General features: G+C 32.4%; 1 protein-coding gene across 2 annotated transcripts in view; it reads left to right on the top strand.

The window, feature by feature from the left end:
- Window positions 1-25,601, top strand: part of GALNT13 (polypeptide N-acetylgalactosaminyltransferase 13) — a 451,827-nt gene that overhangs the window by 391,518 nt on the left and 34,708 nt on the right. For both annotated transcript variants that reach the window (XM_039855967.1, XM_039855968.1), the window contains exon 12: window positions 23,760-23,894. In XM_039855967.1, the coding sequence (XP_039711901.1) occupies window positions 23,760-23,894 (135 nt within the window). The remainder of the gene's footprint in view (window positions 1-23,759; window positions 23,895-25,601) is intronic.

Raw genomic sequence — 25,601 nt, forward strand, 5'->3', positions numbered from 1 at the left:
AGGAGAAACGCACCAGTAACTTCGTTATCTAGTGCGTTAGAATGAACTGAGAATGCAAAAGTTATTATATCCAGCACAGTCTTATGGTTATATTTGTGATGCAGCTGAATGTGTCAAGGATCCATAGAGAAAAAGTAATTAGCTTTGTAAGTTTTGGCACCATACTTCAAATAGTACCTGTGTGATTCAATGGAAAATATTAAAAGCAAGTTTCCTTCTTAAATTATTAAATTATTAAAAATTATTAAAATCATATCTAGTGTTCTAAAATTTCAATATAAGCAAGAAAATATTTAATTTGAACTTTCAAAATTACAGCATGAAAAATGACCTTATGAAAGATTATAAAAGTAATATAGGCAGAACAATGACAGAGCATTCAAAAATGGACCAGCTTATTATATTCACAGTGAATGTGAGAGAGCTCTACTACCCAAAACCAATGGAGCCCCAATAAATTCAGCTAAAAATGGCAAACAGCTTGTTGGAGGACTAAATGTGCATGTTTTAATTTTTTTTCACATAGTAAGAAATCTAAAGGTACTCAGATGTTGACTTTTGTTCATGTCCCCAGTGATTCCATCAAGAAACTAAAAACTTTCTATCTTTCCATTCTTTACTTCTAAAAGTTAACTTTTATCATCAACTGATCACAAGTGAGCTGCTGAAACTCCAGACATCATGTCCACATTCAAGGTGGGAAGAGGGGGGCTAGATAAGAGATGCAATAAATAAGTCTGTCCTTTTATTAGGAAAAACAAGAGATTTACTAGATGTTCAGCATACCTCTGTGTATGTCTCTTTGGCTAGAAATATTTCTAGCCTCAAGCACAAAAGCACTAAACATTGCACCTTACACTCACATGTGCCTGCTCCTCACAGTTTATTTACTATGGATATTGAGTGGACATTTAGAATATGTTTCAATAGCTTATAAAAAAATTTTAAAAAAGTCAATTGATCATCTGCACCATAATGACCTATAAAATTAAAAAAGAGAAGCATTATTATGAAATCACTCTGATTCTAATGCAGATTAAAAGGAGAGGGGAAATACCTCAAATGAATTATCCTTAAGGATTCATTAAGTTGCCATTGATAGTGTTAAAAAGGATAATCTGTCATGTGCCTGGATTTGTCTAAATGACATGAAATACCTCAATCATAAATGTTAAAAATTACATTGTTCATTTACAAGTTTTCAAATACCTAGAAATAGGCTATTCCATTGTACTGTCAACTTCTTATTGGCAGAGGCTATATCTTACTCCTATCTTCACCCCAGCACTTGTCAGTGAGCTTGGGCTATGATAGGCACCTAATAAACAATAGTCAGGTCAATAGAGTAAGGAATTCATGGTCAGAATAATGAATTTATACCTTAGTACTATGTACACCTTGCCAAGGAAGGCTGTTTTCAAACACACCAACCTCAGGGATTCATAAATAAAGTGAAAAAAGAATAAAAAACCTATACCTACATATACTGTCTCTACATTAATGACAAGGAAGAAATTAAAACCAATATTTTTTCCATCTACATGAATACTTATTCATGTCTACAAATATATGTACAAGAATGTTTACTGGAGCTCTTTTTGTTATAACACACTGAGAACAACTAAATATTTACCAAGAGGAGAATATTTAAATAAATCATGGCGTGTCCATAGTATAGAATACTGCATAGCCACCAAAATGACTGAGAGAGGTCTATGTGTATTGCTATCAAAAATTGAAAGGAGGGTAGAAAAAAATCCAGAGTACAAATTACTTTGAATGATCTCATTTATGAAGAAGATGTGTGAACATTTTTCTCTGTGTAGTTATCTATGATATCTTTAGTTATATAGATGCTACATAAGCTATTTTATATGCATAGAAATCTATCTGGAATGTAAATTACCTCTGGTGAGAAGATTGAGTTGGAATAGGAAATTTTACTTTTTACCCCACATTTTTTGTATATATCCATTAATATCATAATTAAACAAAAAATGGAAGAAAAGGAACTATTTAGAATAAAAGAATATCATTTTATAACATTGTTCTGACCTGATTGGATAACTTATGGTAAGTTACTTAATATTTTTGAGCTTTAATATTTTATCTATCAAATGGATGAAATATTTTTCCCCAATTTTTTTCTTTAAAGATTAGTATAATTTGTAAAGCGACTAACACTAGCCTGGCATATACTAAACAGTGCTTATTCATCTATGACCATTAATTATTTTCTTTATTTATTATTTCCATTTATATTTTTAATCATTTCTCTTTTTGCTTCTATAAGAAAAAACAAAATGTTCTTTTAGTGACTAATGTCAAAGGCAAGGTAAATGAACACTTCCTATATTGTTAAGCTTACTAAAATGAATTGTCTCTCCTGTTGTTTTAACAAATATATATTATGAAAAAATTAACCCATCACATAAAACCCTACTGTGAATTATACTTTTGGTAGAATTCAATATTTCTAGGATGATTAATACTAGGGACGTGTTTAAAATTTTAACTTGCTTTAAAAAAGAACATATTTTAGAATTTTATTCTCAGAGCTACCTTCCCCAGTGTTTTATTGCTATTCTTTTACGTTACCATGGAAGCAGCATCTATTTTTATGGTTAGTTAGTTTTGAATTCTTAAAAGTATCCCCAATCCATGAAAATATTCAGATTTTTCTCTTCTGCCTTTACACAAAAGTCATAACAAATGTTAATGTTGTATTTTAGCATTTCCACTCAGTTACATTTCTGAAATAAAGGTACTTTAATTTTGTTGACTATTATCCTTAACCATTTCTCCTCGCACAGGAGTTTTGGTAGTTGTTTTTGTTGTTGTTGTTGTTGTTGTTTTTTTTATATTACTTTTTTTTAAGTTATGGAGATACAAGAAGAAACTTACTTTTTAGTAGTCATTGGAAATATTTTTCTTAAACACTCATATTAAACAACATATTCTCCTCTCTTATCCCCAGCACTTGGCACAGGGCTTGGGATATGGTAGATACCTAATAAAAACTAGTTATGTCAACAGATGGAAGAATGCATGAAAGTTTTTATAGTGGGAATACTGTAAAAACAAGATAGCAAGTAGAAAAATATTATTAAATTCAACAGTTGATCATCTTGAAGTACTCTTTTTAAAATGTTTTTTTCTTTTAAAAATCTTAATAGTAAGTCTTCTACCTCAAATAACAATAACAAAATTAGACAGCCAATTTTCTATCAGTTCTTAAAATGCTCTTTCACTAGCAAGTAATATCATGATGATCATTAAACATTTTCAAAAGAATGAAAATAAAAAGAAACGATTAAATCTTGAACACATATTTTTACAAGTGAAAGAACTTACAATTTACTGGTAGAAAGTGTGTTACTAGAAGTTAGGGAATTGTGTTCTCTATACTTCTGAAAAGATGACATAGATTCCTAGAAGCACTTTCATGTCTCCTACAATGCTAATGACTCACATTTATATCTTCATCCCCAACCTCTTTCCTGAGCTCTGGAATCAATTGCAAATTAATGATGGGAAATCTCTAGAGTCATCTCAAACTCAACCGTTTCCAAATGTACTCATTTTCTTTCTTTTCACACAATCATCCAAAACTGAAACCCAACATAGACACTTCACTTTTGAAGTTTGATTGGTTACCTAATCTTGAGATTTCTACAAAAGTAAAGCCCCTTAACTCCTACTTTTAAGTCCCTTTACAGGTAGGGCTACTATCTTTGTCCTAGCCTATATCTTCTTTATTCTGTGTAGTCAAAACACTTCATTATTCACATACATCTTATAGGATTCCATTTATATATTTTATACATGCTACATTAGAATTAAAATCTGATTAATATCTCCAATAATTATCCACCACCCAAAGAATAAAGTAAAAATTGAATAGTTAAGATATACAAAACCCCTTATAATTTTATTCCCATCAGGCTTTCCAGCCTAGTCTTCCTTGATGTTCTAATACTTCCTTGTGCTCTCGAAATATATCTGATAACTTTTATTTCTTGCATACTCTGTATATTTTCATATCTCTACAGTTCACTGATACTGTTTTCTCTAATTGCACTATTGGCCACACACTGCTCCAGTCACAAACTTAAGACATACTCACTGTTTAAAACCCCCCAAAATTAGGTTCTTTTTGGTACCTTTTGGCCAGCAACTTCTTAATTTAAACAGAACAAATTTTTAATGGATAAATTATAATTTATTTAATCAATCCGTTATTATTTAACACACAGTGTTATTTTTGAATTCCCATTGTCATAGACCGGGCTCAATACTCTTGTAGCTAAAACCTGATAAGCATCATATTGACTTCTTTAGAAATAATGTCTAGAGGTAAATTGATAGATCGCAGGTTATACAACAGAATAAGGCTTTTAATAGACAGTGACAAATCGTTCTTTTTACCAATTTAATAGGACTAAGTGCTAAAATAAGAACAGGCACTAAGATAAACATTTAATATGCATCATCTTTGATTCTCACAACAGTCTATGAAGGTACATAATGTTGTTATCCTGATTTTACTCATGAATCTAATGGAAAAGCTGAGAGATTTGTAAGATGATTGAGGTGGTAAAGTCAGTCTGAACCTAAATTTGGCAGACTCAACACCAAATTTATATTCACTATTCTCTATACTTTTATTGGTTCCCAACCATGGTCTCCAGGATTGTGATTACCATGGCCAACCCTAACTGGGTATTGTATTTTATTTGTTTTTCATCATTGCCAATTTAGTATGGGAGACACATTGTATCTTATTTTAAATCATATTTCTCACATCATCAATGCATTTAAGCATTTTTTAAGTTGTCATTAATACCTTGTGAATTTCCTAATCATGTTTTGCTTATGTTTCCTTTGGATGTTGAAGGGATTCTTTTGTCTCTCATGTACTTATGAAAACATTTTATTAAGTAGATTATGACCTTTTGTCATGTTGCAAATATTTGTCTGACCTAATATTTTGTTTATAGTGTTTTCATAGGTAGACTTTTAAACAGTTTATGTATTCTAATAATTGTTTGCTTTTATGTTTTCTATTTTTGATATAGAAATACCATTCTTTTTAAATAAGATGCTTTTAAATGACATATACATCATTTTTTAAGGAGCCAATACCAAAACTGGCAAATAGATCTTAGTCTATTGGGCATATGTTATGTCAACTCACATATGATACTATTTTATGCCACTAATTTTTATTTAAAATTTATATAAATATATTTGGGTATAAATTAAATTAACATTATATTTGTAAAATAACCTTTTACTTTGATATCAAATATCAATATACAATTTTCAAAAATTCAGTGTTATTTCTCTTTGATTTACAATACATCTTTAATCCAAAAGGGGAGAAAAAAGCAGCCCCGGTACATATTGTGCCCATACTTTCCAGAGATAGAAAATATAAAGTAAGGGAGAAATACTCATATTTTAGCCAATGTAGTTATAATGTTTCTCTTTTTCCCTGGAGCCACTCATTTGGAGAGCTAGAAATCACATGGAAACATTCCATGTAAATTATTGCAGTAAATGATTCAGATCTATTTTTCAGGGTAGAAAGCCTTTAAAGAAGCTTATGCTAACCATTTATTAAAACCTTGTTTTCTGTCAAGATAAAGAAGAGATCATTAGGTCTTACCTATATTTTCCTACAAATTTCTATTCCTCCTCTAAAATGTGATTACTTATACTTAAGAAGAATCTAACCTCAAGACAGGTGTATTACAAATTTTTGAGAGTAAGTAGATACTTTCTCTCCTCCTTACAGTCCATCTCTTAGAGAAAGCTTAATTATTTTAGTAATGCATTCTAGTGTAGTCACAGATTGTAATGAATACATTCATTCAACACATATGTATTTATTTTTAAGTTTGCATTTTTATAAGTACTATAATTACTTAGAAACCATTTTTACACTAATTTTATCCACTTTTAGTATCTTATATAATAGAATTAAAACTCACCAGGGATTTCACAAAGTAAATTTGCAAGCAAAATGAAATGGCCTATGCGGAAAGAAAGAACATGTACCATTCATTAAATGTTTAAATGAGTTGGATACATGCAAGCTAGAAGAGAACATAATTATTATAACTTCTACGAAATAGGAATTTTTGTAAGAACCTTTCAATCTCATTAATGCTTGGCTAGGAGAATTTCTCTAGTCTTTGATTGGCTCATGCTCCTACCTACCAGAATATACTGAGGATGGAATGATAACTGGGCTCAATCATTTATCCAACAAAACCTGGTTATCCTAACCTGTAATAGACATTCTAGATGATGTTAGTATACGGTGTTAGTTGGAGAAAATACCCAAAGACAAACATTTCACATTGGCCCAGTTTTTCCAGAGATCATGAGGTCCCTCCCCATCCTCAAGTCCATCAATCCAAGAATTAGTTTTTTAAGCCTCAGTAGGTCCTGCTATTGTGGGATTAGTCAAAGTGTCAGCAAAGCCTTTGGGATCCATGTACAGGTCAGAGAGTCTATTACTTTTGTGCCACTTTGTTTATTCTTGATTCTTTACATTTTATTTTCCTAGGAAAGCAATCCCCTCAAATTTACGTATAAGGAAGCTCCAAAGTCATATCAGTTCCTGATCTTCCACCTGTTGTTTCAAACTGACTAATACACATTTATACTTAAATGAGCAAATGCTGCCTCAAACTCAGTGTGCCTATAATTACATCTTTTGTCCAAAGCCTTAAATTCTTTATTCATCCATCTTTTGTGTTTTTTTTTTTCTCTTATCTTTCATTACCTACTGCCCTTCTCAAATTAGACACTAAACCCTGTGGATTCTTTCTATGTGTTATTTTTATCTATTTCTTCCTTTCTTACATTAATAATTCTACTTTCCCAGTCTAGGCTTTGATTGCCTCAACAGTTTCATAACTATAGCAATTTTCAATATACTTTTTCCATAGCTCCAGCCTGTCTTCATCTTCACTCTACTCACATTCAATAATGAAGTGAGGGCTCCTTCCAACATATCACTCTCAGCTGGAAAAACAAAAACACCTTTTAAAAGTTCCTAGTTTTTAAAAGATAAAGTTAACATTCTGTACTAATCGAAGTTCTGTATGATCTGACCACTTCCTACCTTTCTAATTTTATCTCTGTTGCTCACCTATACAAACTCTCAACTCCATCAGCTTTGTTAGATATAGCCTAAGAAGACATTTTAAAAATTGTTATTATGATCTTTTTAAAAATCATATCTTCCCTTTTCTTATACCCATTTGGCATGACCTTTCTGCACTTTCTAACTAGGTAAATTCTAGTTATATAGTCCATAATTTACATAGTTTTCTTAGTTCCACTTCAAAACTCAATCTTCTTCATGTGGAATTGTACTTTTTCTGCTTTTCAATCCATATTGATATTTTCTTCTTCTGAACTCATAACACTTAAAATTTTTCTCATTTGTTTTTTTACTTATATACTATCTCTCAATATTTCTTTTGTTTTTTAGCTCTTATTTTGTCATTCAATTATGTATGTTTATTCATCATAGCTCCAAAAATAAATTGTAAACTTTTCTTGAAAGCAGTAATTAGTTACTGTCCTTTTTATCCCCTACAGCAATGTGTTTATTATAAGAATAAATGAGTAAAAAAAAAAATCATACAAAAATTTCAAAGTTACTCAAGAACCTGCTGTTATCACAAAAATAGTTGCAACATTTTTTAGGAAACCACATCAAGGAAAATCTTCCTGGAGGATGAAATTGTTCTTATAGACATGCCTAGCTAGTTTGGAGCTATAGTAGGCTAAAAAATGACCCCCAAAGATGTCCACATTCTTACCCTTAGAACCTGTGAATGTTACATTATATGGCAAAAAGTAACTTTGCAATAGAATTAAGTTAGAGATCTCAAAGCAGGGCGATTATTCTGGATTATCTGGTTTGCAGTAAATTTGACCACATGTATAATTATAAGAAATACACCCCTTTTTTCCTCAAAAAATTAAAAACAGAACTATCTTTTGACTCAGCAATTGCACTTATGGATATTTATCCAAAGAAAACCCAAACACTGGTTCGTAAAGATCTATGAACCCCTATGTTTACAGTAGTGCTATTCACAGTAGCCAAGATATGGAAGTAACCTAAGTGCCCATCGACAGACATTGGATAAAGAAGTTATGGTACATATATACAACAGAATATTACTCAGTTATTAAAAAAAACTAAATCTTACCATTTGCAACAACATAGATGGACCTAGAGGGTATTATGCTGAATGAAATAAGTCTGACAGAGAAGGACAAATACCATATGATTTCACTTATATAAGGAATCTAAGGAACAAGAGAAATGAACCAACTAAACAAAAGCAGACTCACAGATACAGAGAACAAACTGGTGCTTCCAGAGGGGAGTGGGGTTTGGGGACTGGGTGAAAAAAGTGAAGGAATGAAGAAGTACAAATTAGTAGTTGTGAAAAGCCACGAGAATTTAGAGGATAACATAGGGTATATAGTTAATACTACTGTAATGGTTGTGTGTAGTGCCAGATGGGCACTAGAGTAATCGGGGGATCACTTCATGGATTGTATAAATGTCTAACTCTTTTAAATTTAAAATTAAAAAATGGGTACAGATTTTTAAAAAAGAATATATCCCTTTGGAGAAGAGATTTAAGATACTAAGTCCTCCTCAATGTTGGAAACATGTTATTTCATCTTGCTACTTCAAGAAATGACGTGGTAGCTGAAAAGAATGACATTAAATTACTGGTTCTACAGATTTTTTTAATTATAGAAAATTCATTTTTATAGATTTCATTTTGTTTTGGCTTTTTGTGATCATAATAAATTAAATTTTCAATGAGCTCTAAATCCTATATGAATACAAATTTTAAAATATAAAAAGACTAAAAGTAAATTCTTAAAATATTAAATGATAAGATAATGTCCTTTCAGTTAATAGTTAATAAATTCTGCACAAGAATTTTAAAAATTATTTTAAGCTGCTTTTTTTTCAAATTTTAATTCAAGAACTGTATAATCACAAATAACACTTTATTAATTCAAATAAATTGCATTGTTATTTGTATTAAAATTACATCTATTAAATTTAGAGTTGATTAAAATTCGTAGAAACTTAATCCCATGATCTGATTCTACCTAATTTTGCCAGGCCGGAGTATTTCCTGGCATAGAAAGAAATGACAAACATGTTGTATTCTAATGCTTTTCATTCCCTGGTAGGAGTTACTCGGAGATTGTGAGATTTTTTTCCTTAACGTTTCCTAAGAACTGAGCCTTAATATTGGCTGTTTCTTAGATCTGTCTCTTATTCTGAATGTTGTACAGTCTAACTTTATGTATTTCTGAAAAATGATAGTTAATGTCTATCACATACAACATTTTTTTAAGAGTTACAGGAAAATCGGTAATGCAAGTCAACCTAGAAAGTACTTTTACTATTTTACTGTAAAGTATTTAAAATTAATTCCCTGAAGTCCCACATTCATTTAAATAATTGCTCCAAGCTTTCTAGATGTAAGCATAAAATTGGTTCTGTAATTCATTGTGTCAATAATGTAAAAACAAACCAGCTTCAAAAAAAGTCAAATATTCCTGGTGTTAAGATAATAAAAATGTCTACCGTGACTGCTGATGAAGAAAGCAATAAATGGATAAAGAGGCTATATGAACAACAAGGGGGATATCAAACTAAACTTGGAGGAAACAGCAGTCTCTAAGAAGGCATCTTAGGAAGAAATGATAATAATATCAAAGACATCAGTACACATGGTAGGAAAGAAATATGTATTCTATTGATTAATCAATTATAGTATATCATCATATCAGTCCATGATCTAAATATCTGTAAATTAAATGTCTATAAGGCTTTAATTTTAAAACTTTAAGCTCTTTAGGAAAATTCACATAAATTTGTATTCATTTTATTAATGGGATTCCCAGAATGTTTTGAAAAACCTCCCTTATAAAGTAAAATATCACATATTCTCATAAAGCAGAAAGTGTAATAATATCCTAATTTAATAAAACCCCAACACGCACTCATGCTCACACACATATGTACCTCTCTTACACCACTAAAAAATTTTCTTACTGAGAAGAGTATCCTGTTTACCAATAAATCTACTACAACAAAAATGTTTTGCTATTAGCAGCATTAATCTGCTCCCTCAGCCCACCAGTTTATCCCATCTGAAGCCCCTGTTACTTAGAGATGGACTCCAAGGTTTCTGCTAACTTAATGAAGATATAGGCTTGTCTCTATTAAACTATTTAGTTCCAGTAGAACTTTTCTCCTCAGTACTTTTTCAATCTTCTGAACCTCAATTCTTTTGAGGTTCAGAAGATTGAAGTGCTTTTCTCCTGTCTTATGGAGAATTCTTCACAGGGCTGAGAGGAAGAGAGAATAATCTCTGGCCTCTTTTTTTTTTACTAAGGCACTAATCTCATTATGGGGGCCTCATATTCATGACCTCATCAAAATCTAATTACTTCCCAAAGACCTCACATCCAAATACCATCTTGCAGCAGTTAGGGTTCAACATATGAAATGGGGAGGGGGCACCCACATTCAGTCCATAGTTGTGGCTTTATAAAAGTCCTTTGTCCTTTCTGGCCTTCAGTGTCTAATACTATAAATTGATATGGTTTGTCAGTTCTTAATCTCTTTTGTTAAATAAGCAAAATCCAGATGATTTGTGAAATCTGGTCCAGGGACAGGGGTCATGAATTTAAAAAGCTTGAATTTAGAAAAAAAATAAAAAATAAAAAACAAATGGTTTTAAAAAATGTCTCAGAACAATATGAAAAATTTGAGCAATCTACCAGGCAACCAAAAACTAATGCATTAAAACAAACAAACAAACAAACAAACAAACAAAAACCTTATTAATCAAGAATTCATTGAACACCATAGATGTACCCAGTAATATATGGGCACCAAGACAAATACAAGAATATACTTAGAACTAAAACTCTTTTTTTTTTTTTTTTTGTATAATAAAGTTGATGATGATGCTGTTCATTATAGGTCATAGTTCTTCCCATGAGTATTCCTAAGAGAATTTCCTATTTTACTGGATATGAGGGAGAGTTGTTTGTCTCCTCAGAAGCAGTTTTCCTTTTTTTTTTTTCCTTTTCTTTTTCTTTACAATGAAAACATTGCCCTTACAGAGAAAATTAATAACATAGAATATTATTGACAATTATTTATATTAGCCTCATTCTTAGATTCTATTACGTTATCATTGTTTATGTGGATGGGTTTTTTCTCATTTATTTTTTATCTATTGTATTCACATAAAATTCTGTTTAATTCCACTTTCACTTTTTAACAAGATGAAATATAAACAAGTAAATAGGAACACAATCCCTTATGCTCAATCTCAATGGGAATATAAAACAATGATTCTTGAAACAAAGAATGTTTATACTGCTATATAGAAGGCATTCAGAATAAAGTCTCATAAGGACAGGAGTGGTTCTAAAAGACTTCACAAAGCTGTCAGTGTGCACAGAGAATGGAGAGTGTGCAGGGACAGCGAGGATATAGACCCGAATGGAGTGTCAGGCCTGGACTTGGGAGAGTGGAAAATTAAGTTTTACATGTAGAGGACTTAAGCTTATAATAGAATGTAAATGTCAAGCAAGGGGATTTTGATTTGAGAGGACAAGAGGAGCAAAGAGCATTCAGGCTGCAAAGGTTGTCAAAGGATAGCTTGTAACCTATTTCCAATACAACCCCATGAAAATACTTGGACATGCACTTTTGTTATTAAAATGGCATGGTGAATGAATACAGTCAAAATGAAAAGGGCTTTTTATTCTTGTTATTTAGTGCCCAAACATAATTTCACCACAAGCAGGGACAGAAGTATAGAAGTTTTATTCAGTTCATTTCTTTTATTCTGTTATCAAAGGACTTGATCCAATACAGAGCAAGAAGCTACATGTGGTATGTACAGAAATGATACCTTTCCATTAAAGGAAAAAAGGCCCCAGTAAGTTACCATGGAAACAGTCGCCATGCATTCTAATTTCTAATAAAGAATCTTAGTCTTCTAATGAAAACCTACCAGATATGCATATTTCTACTCCAACTCTCTAGTTGCTAACTTTCTACATAAATTTGGGGTTTTTAAAAATTTATTTAAAAGAAGTAAAATATGTGCATCTGGCTGGAATATGCAGAAATTGGTATATTTTTGTTTTAAGAGGCACTTTTGTTTTTTCCAAAAATACAACATCCAGCAAATTCAGAGTTGCATATTATGGTCACTGTAACACCAGGGAATGATCAAAGTGGTCTTTTAGGGTCACAGTTGCCAGTGTTCAATCCTCAGCTTACATATTGCTAAGAGATGGTCCTACTTCTAGGTGGCAGAAATAGTCACATTACAATCCACCTACAAAAGAGAGCTTTTCTTCATTAAGTGAATGAAACAAGTACCCCATTACTAGATTTACCTTTTATTACAGGAATTTGAATAAATTGTAAGTCTTATATAAAGACATGGTGACTAATTTTAGACTGAAATTAAGATGTGTTCAAATGGATCTCTGAGATGTCCTGTACAGGAGAATTCCAAATAATTTATGGAGGTGATCTGCATTCCAGAGGCGGAACTTTTCTCTCTTTCCCCCAATGTGTGTGGGCTGTGCTTATTGACTTGCTTCCAAAAAGTAGACTGGTGTGGTGACTTTACAGTGAATAAACACAAGCACTACCTTGGATGAGTGATCAAAGTTCTAAATGGTGAGTCATGTTAATACTGGGCACCCTGGATATGACATGATAAGAATGACATTCCGCCTTTGTAGTCTTCCTCCCAAAAACCTATAACCCCAATCTAACCATTAGATAGGCATTAGATAACTGAGGGACATTACCTAACCACTGCTATTCAAAACAATCAAAGTCTTCAAAAAGAAGGTTAAAGATATATGACAACTAAATGTAATGTGGTAATCTAGATGGTATTCTGTATAAAATGAACACAGGATCATATGGAATATTAGGGAAAAACTAATAAAATTTGAATAAAGTTTGGAGTTTATTTTTTATTTTTTTAATTATCACTAGAAAGCAAAATGCTAGTGTGAAAAAGGGTATGTGAAAAGTGTGTGAAAAGAGCATGTGATTGAAGACTGATAGACTGTGGTTCAAAGATGAGTTCTCCCATTTGGAAAATAAGTGACTTTGGGGAAATTATTTCAAGCCTCATATTCCTCATTTTTAAAAAAGGAATAATAATGCTCATCTTGAATACCTTGAAAAGTTATTGAAGAAATATATAGTATATGATATGTGCTGTATCATATTTAATACAATATATTTTAAATGAATGATATTTTGCTGAACACACAGCAGGTACTCCCAACATGTTTAACTTCTTTCCTTCCACTTGCTTCCAGCCTAGCATCTAAAAGCTAGAAGCTGTTTCTTTGCCTGAGCTAGAACCTCTGTTTCTTTTCACTGCCATAGGCTACTTTGCTCACCTGGTTACACCTGGGAAATGAATCAGTTCTACTCCCCAGAAGCACATCTTAAGCAAAAGCTGAGGGCAGGTGGTATATAATTATCTCAGCTCCTTCATCCTTGGAGGAGATTGACTCTGAGGTGCTTGTCCTATACTACTGGTTATCAGAGATCCTCAACAGGATTAAGCTCCAGTTACCCACAATGTAACCCAGATACCCTTTGTTGGCTGCTTTCCCTTCCCTACTCTTCTGCTGGTCTGTCCTGGGATCATCTACCTGATGAACTACTTGTACTTGAATCCTTATCTCAATGTCAGCTTTTGGAGGAAGCCAAACCAAACAGAGCCTGATCTTAGTTTGCAGCAATGATGAATGCCATAAGCAAACAGAATTTCTTTAAGCTTGAAACCAGCTAAAAACTTAGCATTAATTCCATCTGGTGCAAATGTAGTGGTAATAAAGTAAAGATTAAATATTTTAATTATGTCTAATTTAAACTAAAGAGTAGTTGACTTTTACAGGTCAGAAGCATTTAAAACTGACACACAAGAACAGTATCTTTGTGCCATCTGGGACATTATATTTTGCCTTTTGATATATATACATAAAATTATTTTTTTCTAATTATCACATACCATATACCAGAGTTTTAGGAAGTGCTAATGATATAGTGTAAGTGAAAACCTTGTAAGATATGAAATATTACCAACATAGCAGTAAAAATACATTCAAAAAAGATGGTACAAAGTTAATTTGCAGATAATAAAACAAACACTAAAACAAATATAATAATTTATAAAAATGTCATGTTTGTTATATATATTATTACTGCTATTTCTATTTTACATTCACAGGCATAAATCAGTAAGAACCTCAAAACCCAAATGTTTTGCTGTTCCATGTATCAACCAATGAGGTAGTGATGAAGGGAAAGTATGTATTACATTGCCCATGGTTAAAAGAGAATACCCTATCTAAGAATTCACTTTTCCGCCCTTGCAATTTATGCATGTGAGGGACACTTCTTCAGAAAATAAATATTTAAGGAATGATATAACCAGGGGAAAACATATCAGGCAATACCATCAAGAGAAAGATAATTTGTAAAAGAAAATTATTATATTGAGAATATTAAGAACTAAATTCAAGGCAAGCTGGAATAGTGGAGGACACTCTTATAGAAATGTTGGCGCTCACTTAGATGTTTGTGTATCGAATTCAGAGTTTCTTGAAGGGCCTATGTAGTTTGGATAAAGCCTGAAACATTCAACCTAAAATCAAGGTGTTGGCTGGAGATGTAATTTCACTGGAGGGTCAGAGTCCTCTTCCAAGCTTTCTGGCTATTGGCCAATTTCAGTTCCTTGCAGTAGATGGACTAAGATCTCATCCTTTTGTTTTGTGGTGATTTTTTTTCTGGCTTTCTGCCAGTGGTTACTCTCAGTACTTAGGGGCTACCCTTGTTTTCCTGCTACATGGCCTTTAAAACATGGCAGTTTGCATCTTCAAAACCAGTAGGAAAATCTCTCTCTTGTGTTGGCTAATGTGAAGTCTTATATAACATAATGTAATCATGGAGTGATTTTCCTGTCATAGTTAAAGTCTTATCCACATTCAAAGGAAGGATGCTTATACAGGGCATGTACACCAGGGGACAGGAAAGTTGGGGCCATCTGAGAATTCTACTGTAGTCACATAAAAAGCAACATCCAAAGCATTTAAATGCCTAGTGGGGTATCTTTTGGTAGAGATTCTGACTGAGCTTAAATTTTAAATTTTTATTCAGTACTACAATAATAAAATATGAGTACCTAGAGTACAATGTTTATATATTAGATTTCTTGAATTGTAGACTTCCTTTAAAATCCTTCAAGGCAGAGTGAAGTATTAAACCTAGTTAACCTTTAACATGAGTAGTGCATAAATGGGAAGATTTAACAATGAAATAGAAAGAAAATAGAAACATCAATCACGTTTTATTATTGTTAGTGCATCCTGCTTATTATATTATCTTACTCTCTTGCTCTGTTTTCCACAAAGTGAACCAAAGTATTCCAAAGACAAATTATTTTCATTCAATTCAGTAAGTAATTATTGGGCATATACTCTTTTTTTCTAGAATTGTTTCCATAGGTGTTGAAAATATATCCTTAGCATGGTTTTGGGATAGCAAGTTTTAAAAAATAAAAGATGAAACAATATAATAAATGTTGCTTATATGTCTAGATTTTGCAGAGATAATAACTAATACTTAGACGTTACTTAGGGCAACTACTGTGTTTAGAGTTTACATGAATTACCTTATTCAACCTCTGAAATAGCCCAGGAAATAGGAAATATCTTTATTCCTTTTTTTAGATGAGGAAACTAAGATTTTGACAAAGCCTCACAGTAAATCTGTTCTGATGGGTTGTGGCAGAAAGTCTCAAATCTAGGTCTATCATTTTTCAAAATCCGCTGTTTTAGTGGTGTCCTGCTCTTAGATATACACAAATGATGTCATACTTACAACTCAATGCAGATAAGCTCTGTAGGTAAGAGTAGTTACAAAGTGCTACATGAAGAAAATAAAGAATGTACTAAGACATTAAAGAGGGTAGTCTTTTTCTGGGCAAAGTGGAATGGAAAGGATAGTCCTAGTGATGTCATCAGCACATACCAGGTCAGAATGAGATGACTGCTGAGCACAAATTAGAAAATATTAGATTGTTACAGATTATTACAGTTATATTAAAGTGAAAGGGGAAAGAGTTGATGCTTCACAGATTATGTTGAGGGCAGGATGGGAATATTGAATGTGAGAGTGTCACCCACATCCTGTTTTTAATAACAGAATTTTAGAGCATGAAAACTGTAAAAGACCATAGATATCACCTAGACACGTAATGAAAGTTAAGAATACACAGCTAAAAGCTACCTGCTTCTTACCCTCTTCTACACAAACCACTAAGTTAACAGGCTATAGATGAAGCCTGAAATCAAATAAAACAGAAAAAGGACCTGTTTGGGAACAAAAGTCTCTGCTCGGCAGCTCCATTATAAATGAAATTCCATCTATGAATTTCTTGTTCTAATTTCAGCATGGTGTGACATAATAGTAAGAGAGAACTTTTTGAAAAGTAAATCACATTGCTAAAGGTCTAATTTTTGTTGCTAAAAATTTTTATTGTTATTGTAATATAAATTTTCCTGGGATATTTTTATAGAATGGGGGAGAAAACCTAAGAGTATGTGTTTATTTCCTTATAATTTATCCTTCTGGATAGCTGTTAACAGATTTTTCAGATTAACTGCACTTCAAATATCTAAAGTAATCCCCTAGAGGGCCCAAAGCTCCAAAATTACTAAGTGATGGGTGTTTTAGGGCAGTACAGTCAAGTAAAAGAAAATTGGCAATGAGCTTGGGATCCAGAGAGACCTTTGTTACTAAATAGCTCAGGAAAATTGGGTGAATTCTGTAAATTTGTTGGCCTTGGTTTCTTCATCTAGGTAGTGAAGCAATTGGCATAAGTGATAGAGTCCCTTCAAATTGTGAACTGTCATAGAAAATATTGTCCTGAGGCACTCAACAGGACAAGTATTTTATAAATTCAAAACTAAATCTAGGGAAATCGCAACCTATATAATAAAGCTGAATCAAATACATGTGTAAACCATTTAAACACACCCATATTATATATAAATATAATGTAAATATATAAGAATTAAAATATAAATATATATTTTTGCAAAATATTTCTTTAAGGATGAAAGAAACGAAATCCTGTGGCAAGACAGAGCCAGCAGAGGGCGTTTAGCTCCTGAGCTCTTGCTGAAGAAGGATTGGTACAGGTCCCAATAACACAGAAGAGTGAACTAACTAGCTTTGAAACTTGCACAGCTTGAACAACGTGCGAGCAGCTGCTTACACTACTAATCTGAGCAAAAATTTGCTTGCGGTTTTTCAAAGGGGTAAAGATAAAATCGTATTTTTAAAGAAGTAACTATACAATGTTAGGATTGTAAGCATGATGCGACATTTAAAGGAATGTATAGACACAATCTTTCATTGAGTGAAATAAAGCATTAAATAAATTCAAAATATTTTATAAGATCTTTCTCACAACAGTCCTTAAAAATTGTTTAAATGTTTTAATTATAGATATTTACAGCATTATAAAATGCCCTTAGACATACTTCCCAAAATGAAAAATCTAGAACAAACCATATACATAGGTAAAATCATGAAAATCCTTACCATCTGTGAAAGAAATATTAAGGTTAAAAGGAATTAAGATTGGAAGTGGCTATCATCCTTCATATGTTGAGGATTATTCCTAAACTCATATGAGTATATCAATTTGGAGAGAAATCAATCCTATTTCTATAAAGTATGCATAAAAGCAGATAAACCACCTAGTTACATCAGAGAACCATTTTATGAAGACATAATTAAATAGAAAAATGATTATAAAATGATTAATCTGATGCTTTTGGAAAGTATAACTGGATGTTACAATTTTCAGTCCAGACACCAAGATACAATAGGTATTAAATATAAAATCAGACTTCTCTATGGCAAAATTTGCAATGACAATTTGGGAATTAGTGACTCTTAGACCCTTCAGCCAGTATAAAGAATGAAAGAAGCTGTATTCATTTCCCAGGTCTGCCGTAGCAAACTATCACAAACTGGATGGTTTAAAACAATGGAAACTTATTGTCTCACAATTTTTGAGGCTACAAGTCTGAAATCAAGCTCTCAGAAGGGCACAAAACTTGTAAGGGAGAATCATTCCTTGCTTCTTCTAGCTTCTGGTGTTTGCCAGCAATCTCATGGCTTATAAATGTGTCGCTCCAATTCCTACCTTTGTTGTCACAGGGCCCTTTCTCTCCATATGTGTCTGTCTTATTATAAGGACACCAGTCATTTTGGATTAAGGACCAGCCCTACTCCAGTTTCACCTCAGAGTAACTTAACTAATCACATCTGTAATGATGCTATTTCCAAACAGGTTCACATTCTGAGGTACTAGGGCTTAGGACTTTAAGAAAATCTTCTGTGGGCACACAATTCAACCCATGACAGGAGATGTCAGAAGGTGGAGAATATTGTAAAGTTTTCTAAAGTTGCCCTCCCTCTAGAGGGAAAGGACTGAGATTCTAGCTTCCAGTGACAAAGCTACTGAGAAGAGACTCAAGGCAGGGCAGCTTCATGGGTGTGCAACCTATGCAGTTGAACTGGGGCCTATAAAAGTCTTAATAATTTTTGAACAATATGTCCTACATTTTCATTTTGCACTGGGCCCTGCAAATTATGTAGGACACCACTTTGAGAGCTTGCTATGTGCCTCTTACCCTTGTTGAGGAGTTTGGCAGACTGTGACTTGACTCACACATGGTAAAGCTGGCCCGTGACAACTAAATCGAAGTGACCGCACTGCCTGGGTCAGCTTGCCTTTCTGAGTTGATCAAGTCACAAAAAGTGGCCCACTTATAAAATATGTATTTTCCTCTTAGCACTTCAATGAGAGGAGCTTAGTGATGGGAATCACTGAAGAACCAAAACACTCAGGAGAGGGAGCTTTAAATCTCTGCCTGGCCAGAGAACAGGAAAGAGTTTTAAAGACCCAGTTCAGGTAGGACCTCTCTTGTATTTTACCACCCTGAAAGAATCAAAAACTAATTAGCAGCCTGGGATAATTTGGGAGTGGGCAAGGAAAGTGAGAAAGAAAAAAAAAAAAAAAAAACTTAAGACAGTGAAATAGAAAGTCAGAACTGCCCTATCCCATTGTAAACTTCCAACCTAAAGCAGCCCACAGTAGAAAAGAGATTTGCTATTACATGTCATTTGGAGTTTCAACTGATAATATTAAACAGACCATTCTAATTTCTGAATTGAATCTTCAGGAGACCTAGACAAGTAAGCAGAAAAATCATATACCTTATAGTTTCTTCAAGGAGTAGAAAGAGATGCATTATCTCTTTCAATACATTTTAAAGGGTTTCTAGGTATTATGAGCTGAATTATGTCCCTCCTCATCCCCCCCCAAATTATGTACATCGAAGTCCTAATTTCAATGACTCAGAATATGACTATACTTGGAGATAGTGTCTTTAAGATGTAATTAAAGTAGAATGAGATAAAATGGGCCCTAATCTAATAGGATGATTGTCTCTATAAAAAATTATCATGACACAGAAAGCACAGAGGGAAGACCTTGTGAAGACACAGAGAAAAAATGGCCATCTATACGCCAAGGAAGGAGATCCATAGAAAAACCAATCCTGTTAATACCTTAATCTTGTACTTTAGCCTCCAATACTCTGAGGAAAGAAATGTCTGTTGTTTATGCCAACTAATCTGTAGTACTTTGTTATGGCAGCCCTAGCAGACTAATACAACAGGAGATAATAAAAACTGAGTTGTTATAGTGATCAAAGTAGTTTCGGAAGGCATAATAATTAACAGGGCCCACAAAGTGGAACAAAGGACCTATTACTTCTAAGATAAGACAGTAGAACTTAAAATAATTCAGTAAAAATGGTGTCTTTAGTGGTCATAGAGCTAGCTATAAAGAAAGATATGTAATGCTAGATAGTTCATAATTTTATGTGTTTAAACAAATATGATTAGGTAGAAAACATTTTCAGAGCACCATAAACTATTGCATCCATATAGTTCACAAAATACTTATATTTTGCAATAATGTAAGTTGGTATAAATTTACAGAGATAGAAACATAACTGCAATGTAACAAAGGGGCAAATTTATGTAATATAATATATATGAATCATATCACATGTGGTTTTTAACACAGATAGTGCTCAATTAATGTTCTTTTTCCTCTTTCATAGTGGATGGAAGGACACAGATATTATTTCACTCTGCTTCTAGTCACTTTAGCTTAAAGTGATTGAACATCGATTTAATCAATAGTCATTAGGGTGAATCTGGCATTGGAACAACTGAAAATAAATGCTAAATCTAGTATTCGTGTAATAATTCTGATTTACTAAGAATAAGTAGTAGTAACCACTGATAAAGCAATTTGGTAACTAAAAGGGAGAAATAATTTCCAATTTTTGTAAAAGAACGTATAATCGGACTTCACTAATGAAGGAATCAATCTCATAAAGCCATCAACATATGTTATAGTTTAAGTTAATGTGCTTCATATGTGTTCAGGTTTGAAATATTTTATTTTACCTTACAACTAGGAATAAAGCTTTTAACTACAGCAGGAGAAGAGACTGGGCGGATATTCTACTAACAATTACACATCCCAACTGAGAGAATCTATTTGGGATATTGACACAGGCAACAGGCATTAGCGATAGGGAGCAGCTGCTTCCTAGGGAAACTAAAAAGAAATGTGAGGCTGTCCTCAAAGTTACAGGGAACTCAGAAGTGACTCTAGAGGTTGACAATATATGGAGGTGGTACTGTGCTGAAAGTGTCAGGGAGGTCTGTCATCAGGCATTGAAGACCCACCTCAGGACTGTGTGGGGTGGCTAAGGGGTAGGCACACACTAGCAAGAGTGGGGTGTGCTGGGCTCCTGTCCTAAAACTCTTTGGCTACGGGATTTATTATCAAGGTAGGAATCCATAGAGAAGGCCACAACCTAGGATTAGCTCCAAGACTGGGATAATAACACAAAATATCAGTTACTGAATGCATCTGTGTACCTGGATATCTACAAAGTATTTTGTATACAATTTTACAGTTTATCCCAAAATGAATTCCATGAAAAAGAAGATAGATATAAAAGATAAATAATTGAGATCAAACTTAATAACTAGATAAAATCAAGAAAGACATACATATACTGACATGAATCTTTTATTATTATATAGAATAAAAAAAATCCTAGAAACACTCAAGCATAAAAATGAGATTCTCAGGTAAACAAAACAAAGTAATCCTGATTTTACATTAATGTCAGAAAATAACGAAAGCATTGTCTATGGATATTTTTCAAAAAATAAATCTGTGAGCTAGTCATTTTAATATCAATTAAATTTTTTCAAGTGCAAAGGTAAAAGAAAGATAATTGCAGATATAATATACATGTGTGTATATATATGTATGTGTACCTAAAATTATTCTACAAATATAAATTCCTTGAATGTAAATTACTTAAGATACCTACTAACTGACTAAAAAAAGGAATTAAAATTAGAAATTGAGGAACAAAGAACATGATAAACTGCTCTCTAAACTTTCAACAGGTAAAATTTCCAAACTATCATAAGAAACTCGAGGAGAATTAATGCTAAAGCAATGATCATATTCATCATACAAAATTAATGGCAAATGTGGATGATTTGGTATCTCAATTTACATTGGCATCTGTACTTTCATAGTGGAAAATTATTCTTCACATTGAAATAATCATATAATGGGCAAAATAAATTTCTCTAGAAATTTTTTTTCTTGGATTAAGGTTTACTACCAGATTCAGTTATTTAATTATATTTCTATACTAGTCTCTCCTTATCCACTGTGGATATCTTGCAAGACCCCCAGTGGATGCTTGAAACTATGGATTGTACTCAAGCATATATATTCTGTTTTCTTCCTATTCATATATATGCCTATGATAAAGTTTATGAACTAGGCACAATAAGAGATTAACATCAATACCTAATAAAATAGAACAATTATAACAATAAAATAAGGGTTACTTAAACAGTAGCATAGCAATACAGTGACAGAGGATTTGATAACTAAGAGGGCTACTAAGTGCTGATGGGGCAGGGAGCGTGCACAGCATAGATAAGCTGGACAAAGCCGTAATTCACATCCCGGGCAGGACACAATGGGGAAGCTCGTGTTTTCATCATGCTACTCAGAAGGCATGCAATTTGGAATTTATGAATTGTTTTTTTCTGGAATTTTCTATTTAGTATTTTCTGACTGCAGTTGACCGCAGGTAACTAAAACCGCAGAAAGCAAATAAGGGGGAACTACTGTAATTCTATTAAAAAAATACTAACCATGTTTGGGAAGAATACAAAATACTTATCTTTGATTGATGTTTCTTTTATTCTTATTTTGGTTACTTGTACTTTCCATTAAAAGTATGAGCATTAAAAAATATTAAAAATAGAAATTTTTTTCTGAATTTCATCCCATGAAGTCTATAATATATTTTATATAGTTGTTACAGAAACTTCATATATTTTTCAATTTTTATATTGTTGAGCAGAATGTATAACCTTTGTGAAGGTTTTTATTTTAAGATGTTGACTTAAGAGGTACTTGGATTCCATCACTGACTCCATCTTCCTCTTATGACTGCCTGTGATTTTCAGAAAAACCCTGAGTAGCAGTGCTGTAACAGCAAAACTTTCAAGACTAACTTGCTCAGCTTGAAGACTAGGGCTTCAGAGTTTATAAGTGATTTGTAGAGTGGACTTCCTCCATTTTCATCAGACTACTTTGGAAGACCCCAAGATCACGGTCTTCCTCATTACACTCCCTCTTGACATCACAAGGAAAAAATAGTAGTTACCATAGCTAATGGAAGAAAACAACTTTTATAATTATGTACTTAATAACTCTCATGAAACTTTAATAATCAATGTTATAAATAAATTATTCATACCAAGAACAAAGTACTAAAGGTTATATAGTACCAGTTTGAATTATCTAACAGTGAGTCTACAATCCACCTTGACATTTCTTGGATGTTTTGAGAAGAATTATAGTCAAGTCCAGCCAAAACCATATGAGAAAATAAGCATAGAGCCTGCCTTTAATGAGATCTCTAGAGAAGATAATTCTACACCCTTTATAACCCCACTGACAATATTAAAGGAAATTTATGGAAAGAAAAATTTTAACTTCTTTATGAAAAATATCTGTTTCTAAAATGGGAAACTGGTCTCCTGGTGGTGGGAACAAGGACGGCCCTTTATTGAGCTTCATGCCATTTATAAACTTTATTTTATTGAATCTGTTGTGAACTTTATAAGGCAAGTATAGCGCAGGAAATACAGGGCCAGCAAATAACAACATTTCATAATTTAGTTTGTTAAATTGAGGCTTCACAAAAAACTTATAAAACAGATAATAGTGTCCCTGTTTTGTAGTTGAGGAAAAAGACTCAGAGAGATGAATTAGCTTTCTCAAGATCACACCGCAGAGATCACTTGAAAACAAAAGTTTATCTGATATGAAAGCTTCCACAAATCAATCCTCTATACAGTCATTTCTGTTTGTTTGTTTTTAAGATATTATTTTATTAGCTGAATTTTATATTTTCAGGTATTTTCTTATACCGCTGACAAAGAAATCCGAACCGATGACTTGTGCTTGGATGTTTCTAGACTCAATGGACCTGTAATTATGTTAAAATGTCACCATATGAGAGGAAATCAGTTATGGGAATATGATGCTGAGGTATAGTATTTTCTTTAATTTACTTAATTTTTAATGCTTAAACTCAGTTATATATTTCAAATACATTTAAATCCTAAATTATATGTTTCCGAATTGGAAGAACTGCATTTTCAAGCATGCATGGTCATATCTGATAACATTAGGATGCATATCATATAAATGGAATTTGCAAAACTAGTTCATAAGTATAAAATATAATCAAGACGAAGTCATTTTTATGTGCTTAACATGTGTTATCACATATATATGCTCTACATAAATTAGGCAAGGAGCCAGTTATGCTTATCTGAGAGGTATGTATGCAGATGTGCATAAAGGACAATATCAACAATATTATCATATTTTCAAATTTTAAATATTGTACTGTTGTAATCTGTGATATTTATGCTTCTCAACTTAAAGGTAAAAAAGAAAAAAGCTGACAAGATTAGCACAAACGCTTTTTATAATAGTAAATACTTTGAAAAATTCAATAAACTAATTAGGTACCTAATCAGCTAAGCAGCATCTTTTCAATATAGCACATCTTTGTGAGAGAAGAGAGAGAGAAAACAAAATTACTGTTGGGAAATTACAACCAGGCAGTGTGTAAAAACCAGATCAACCATCAGATGGAGCTAATAAAAAAGAAATATTGTGTCCTGTGTGTAAGAAAGCTGCCTTGGAATAGCTTAATTTCTTTCAGTTTTCTTTGCTTAACAAAATGAATTGGTCTTCTGTGTTACATTTTCCACACTATTAAATGGTAGGTAACTTATTTAAGATAGGAAGTAAACTTTATTCTTACAAGATAAATAATACAATAGAGGTAAACAAATTATACAAATGCAGTGTTCTATGAAAGTTTAAAATATTCAGCAAGAGTAACATTTAAAAACCAATCTAGTTTTTGGTATTATTGATATTTTAACAAGGTCTTCATTTTTAAAAATTTTTTAATGTCATTTTCATTTGTTGATGTTGTAGTTTCTTAAGGGTATTATCAGGAAAACTTCTTATGTGATATGAAACAGGTTACATAAGGTTAAATTTTGGCCCTAAAATTTATACACTATTACCAAACTCTTTGGCTAAAATTTATTCTTCTTCTGGGACATAATTAAAGACAAACACCATGAATCTTTCTTGTGTTGCACCAATAGGTCCATTGAGACTCTTGTCTTCTCAATACTTTATTTACTTTCTTTATCTAATCACCATTTTTTTTCTCTTCAACTATCATTATCACACTTATATTAAGACTTTAGAAGATATTTCCTCCAATAATACACATGGGTAAACCTGTACCCTAAGCTCCTTACCTCTTCTATGAGAAAAAGTACAGATAAATGCACAAAAGAAGAAATCCTGAAGGTATTATTTTTAAATAAAACTTTATTGTTCTTGTTGCCCTTTAGTTTTTACCAAGAACCCAAGACTTTATTGGGTTTGTGCTAAAAACAAAGAAATCTAGCATATATTTATAAGAAAAGGGGAATGAGTGTACATATTTTTTAATAAGATGAAGCAGTATTGAGTTTCAGAATACCACTTTTAATCTTTTACTTTTCCGTAATTTTTCAGTAGATAATGGCTTTTAGAGTCATGACTCAGATTACTATATTTCTGAAATAACTACTGATAATTACACATATGTTTTTGTTTGTATTTTTATCAATCAGTACCAAAAATATTGAATACTAAGGGATTTTGAAAGAAAATTTTAAA

Source organism: Pteropus medius, unplaced genomic scaffold, assembly GCF_902729225.1.
Source record: "Pteropus medius unplaced genomic scaffold, Ma_sr-lr_union100, whole genome shotgun sequence".
Taxonomy (NCBI): domain Eukaryota; kingdom Metazoa; phylum Chordata; class Mammalia; order Chiroptera; family Pteropodidae; genus Pteropus; species Pteropus medius.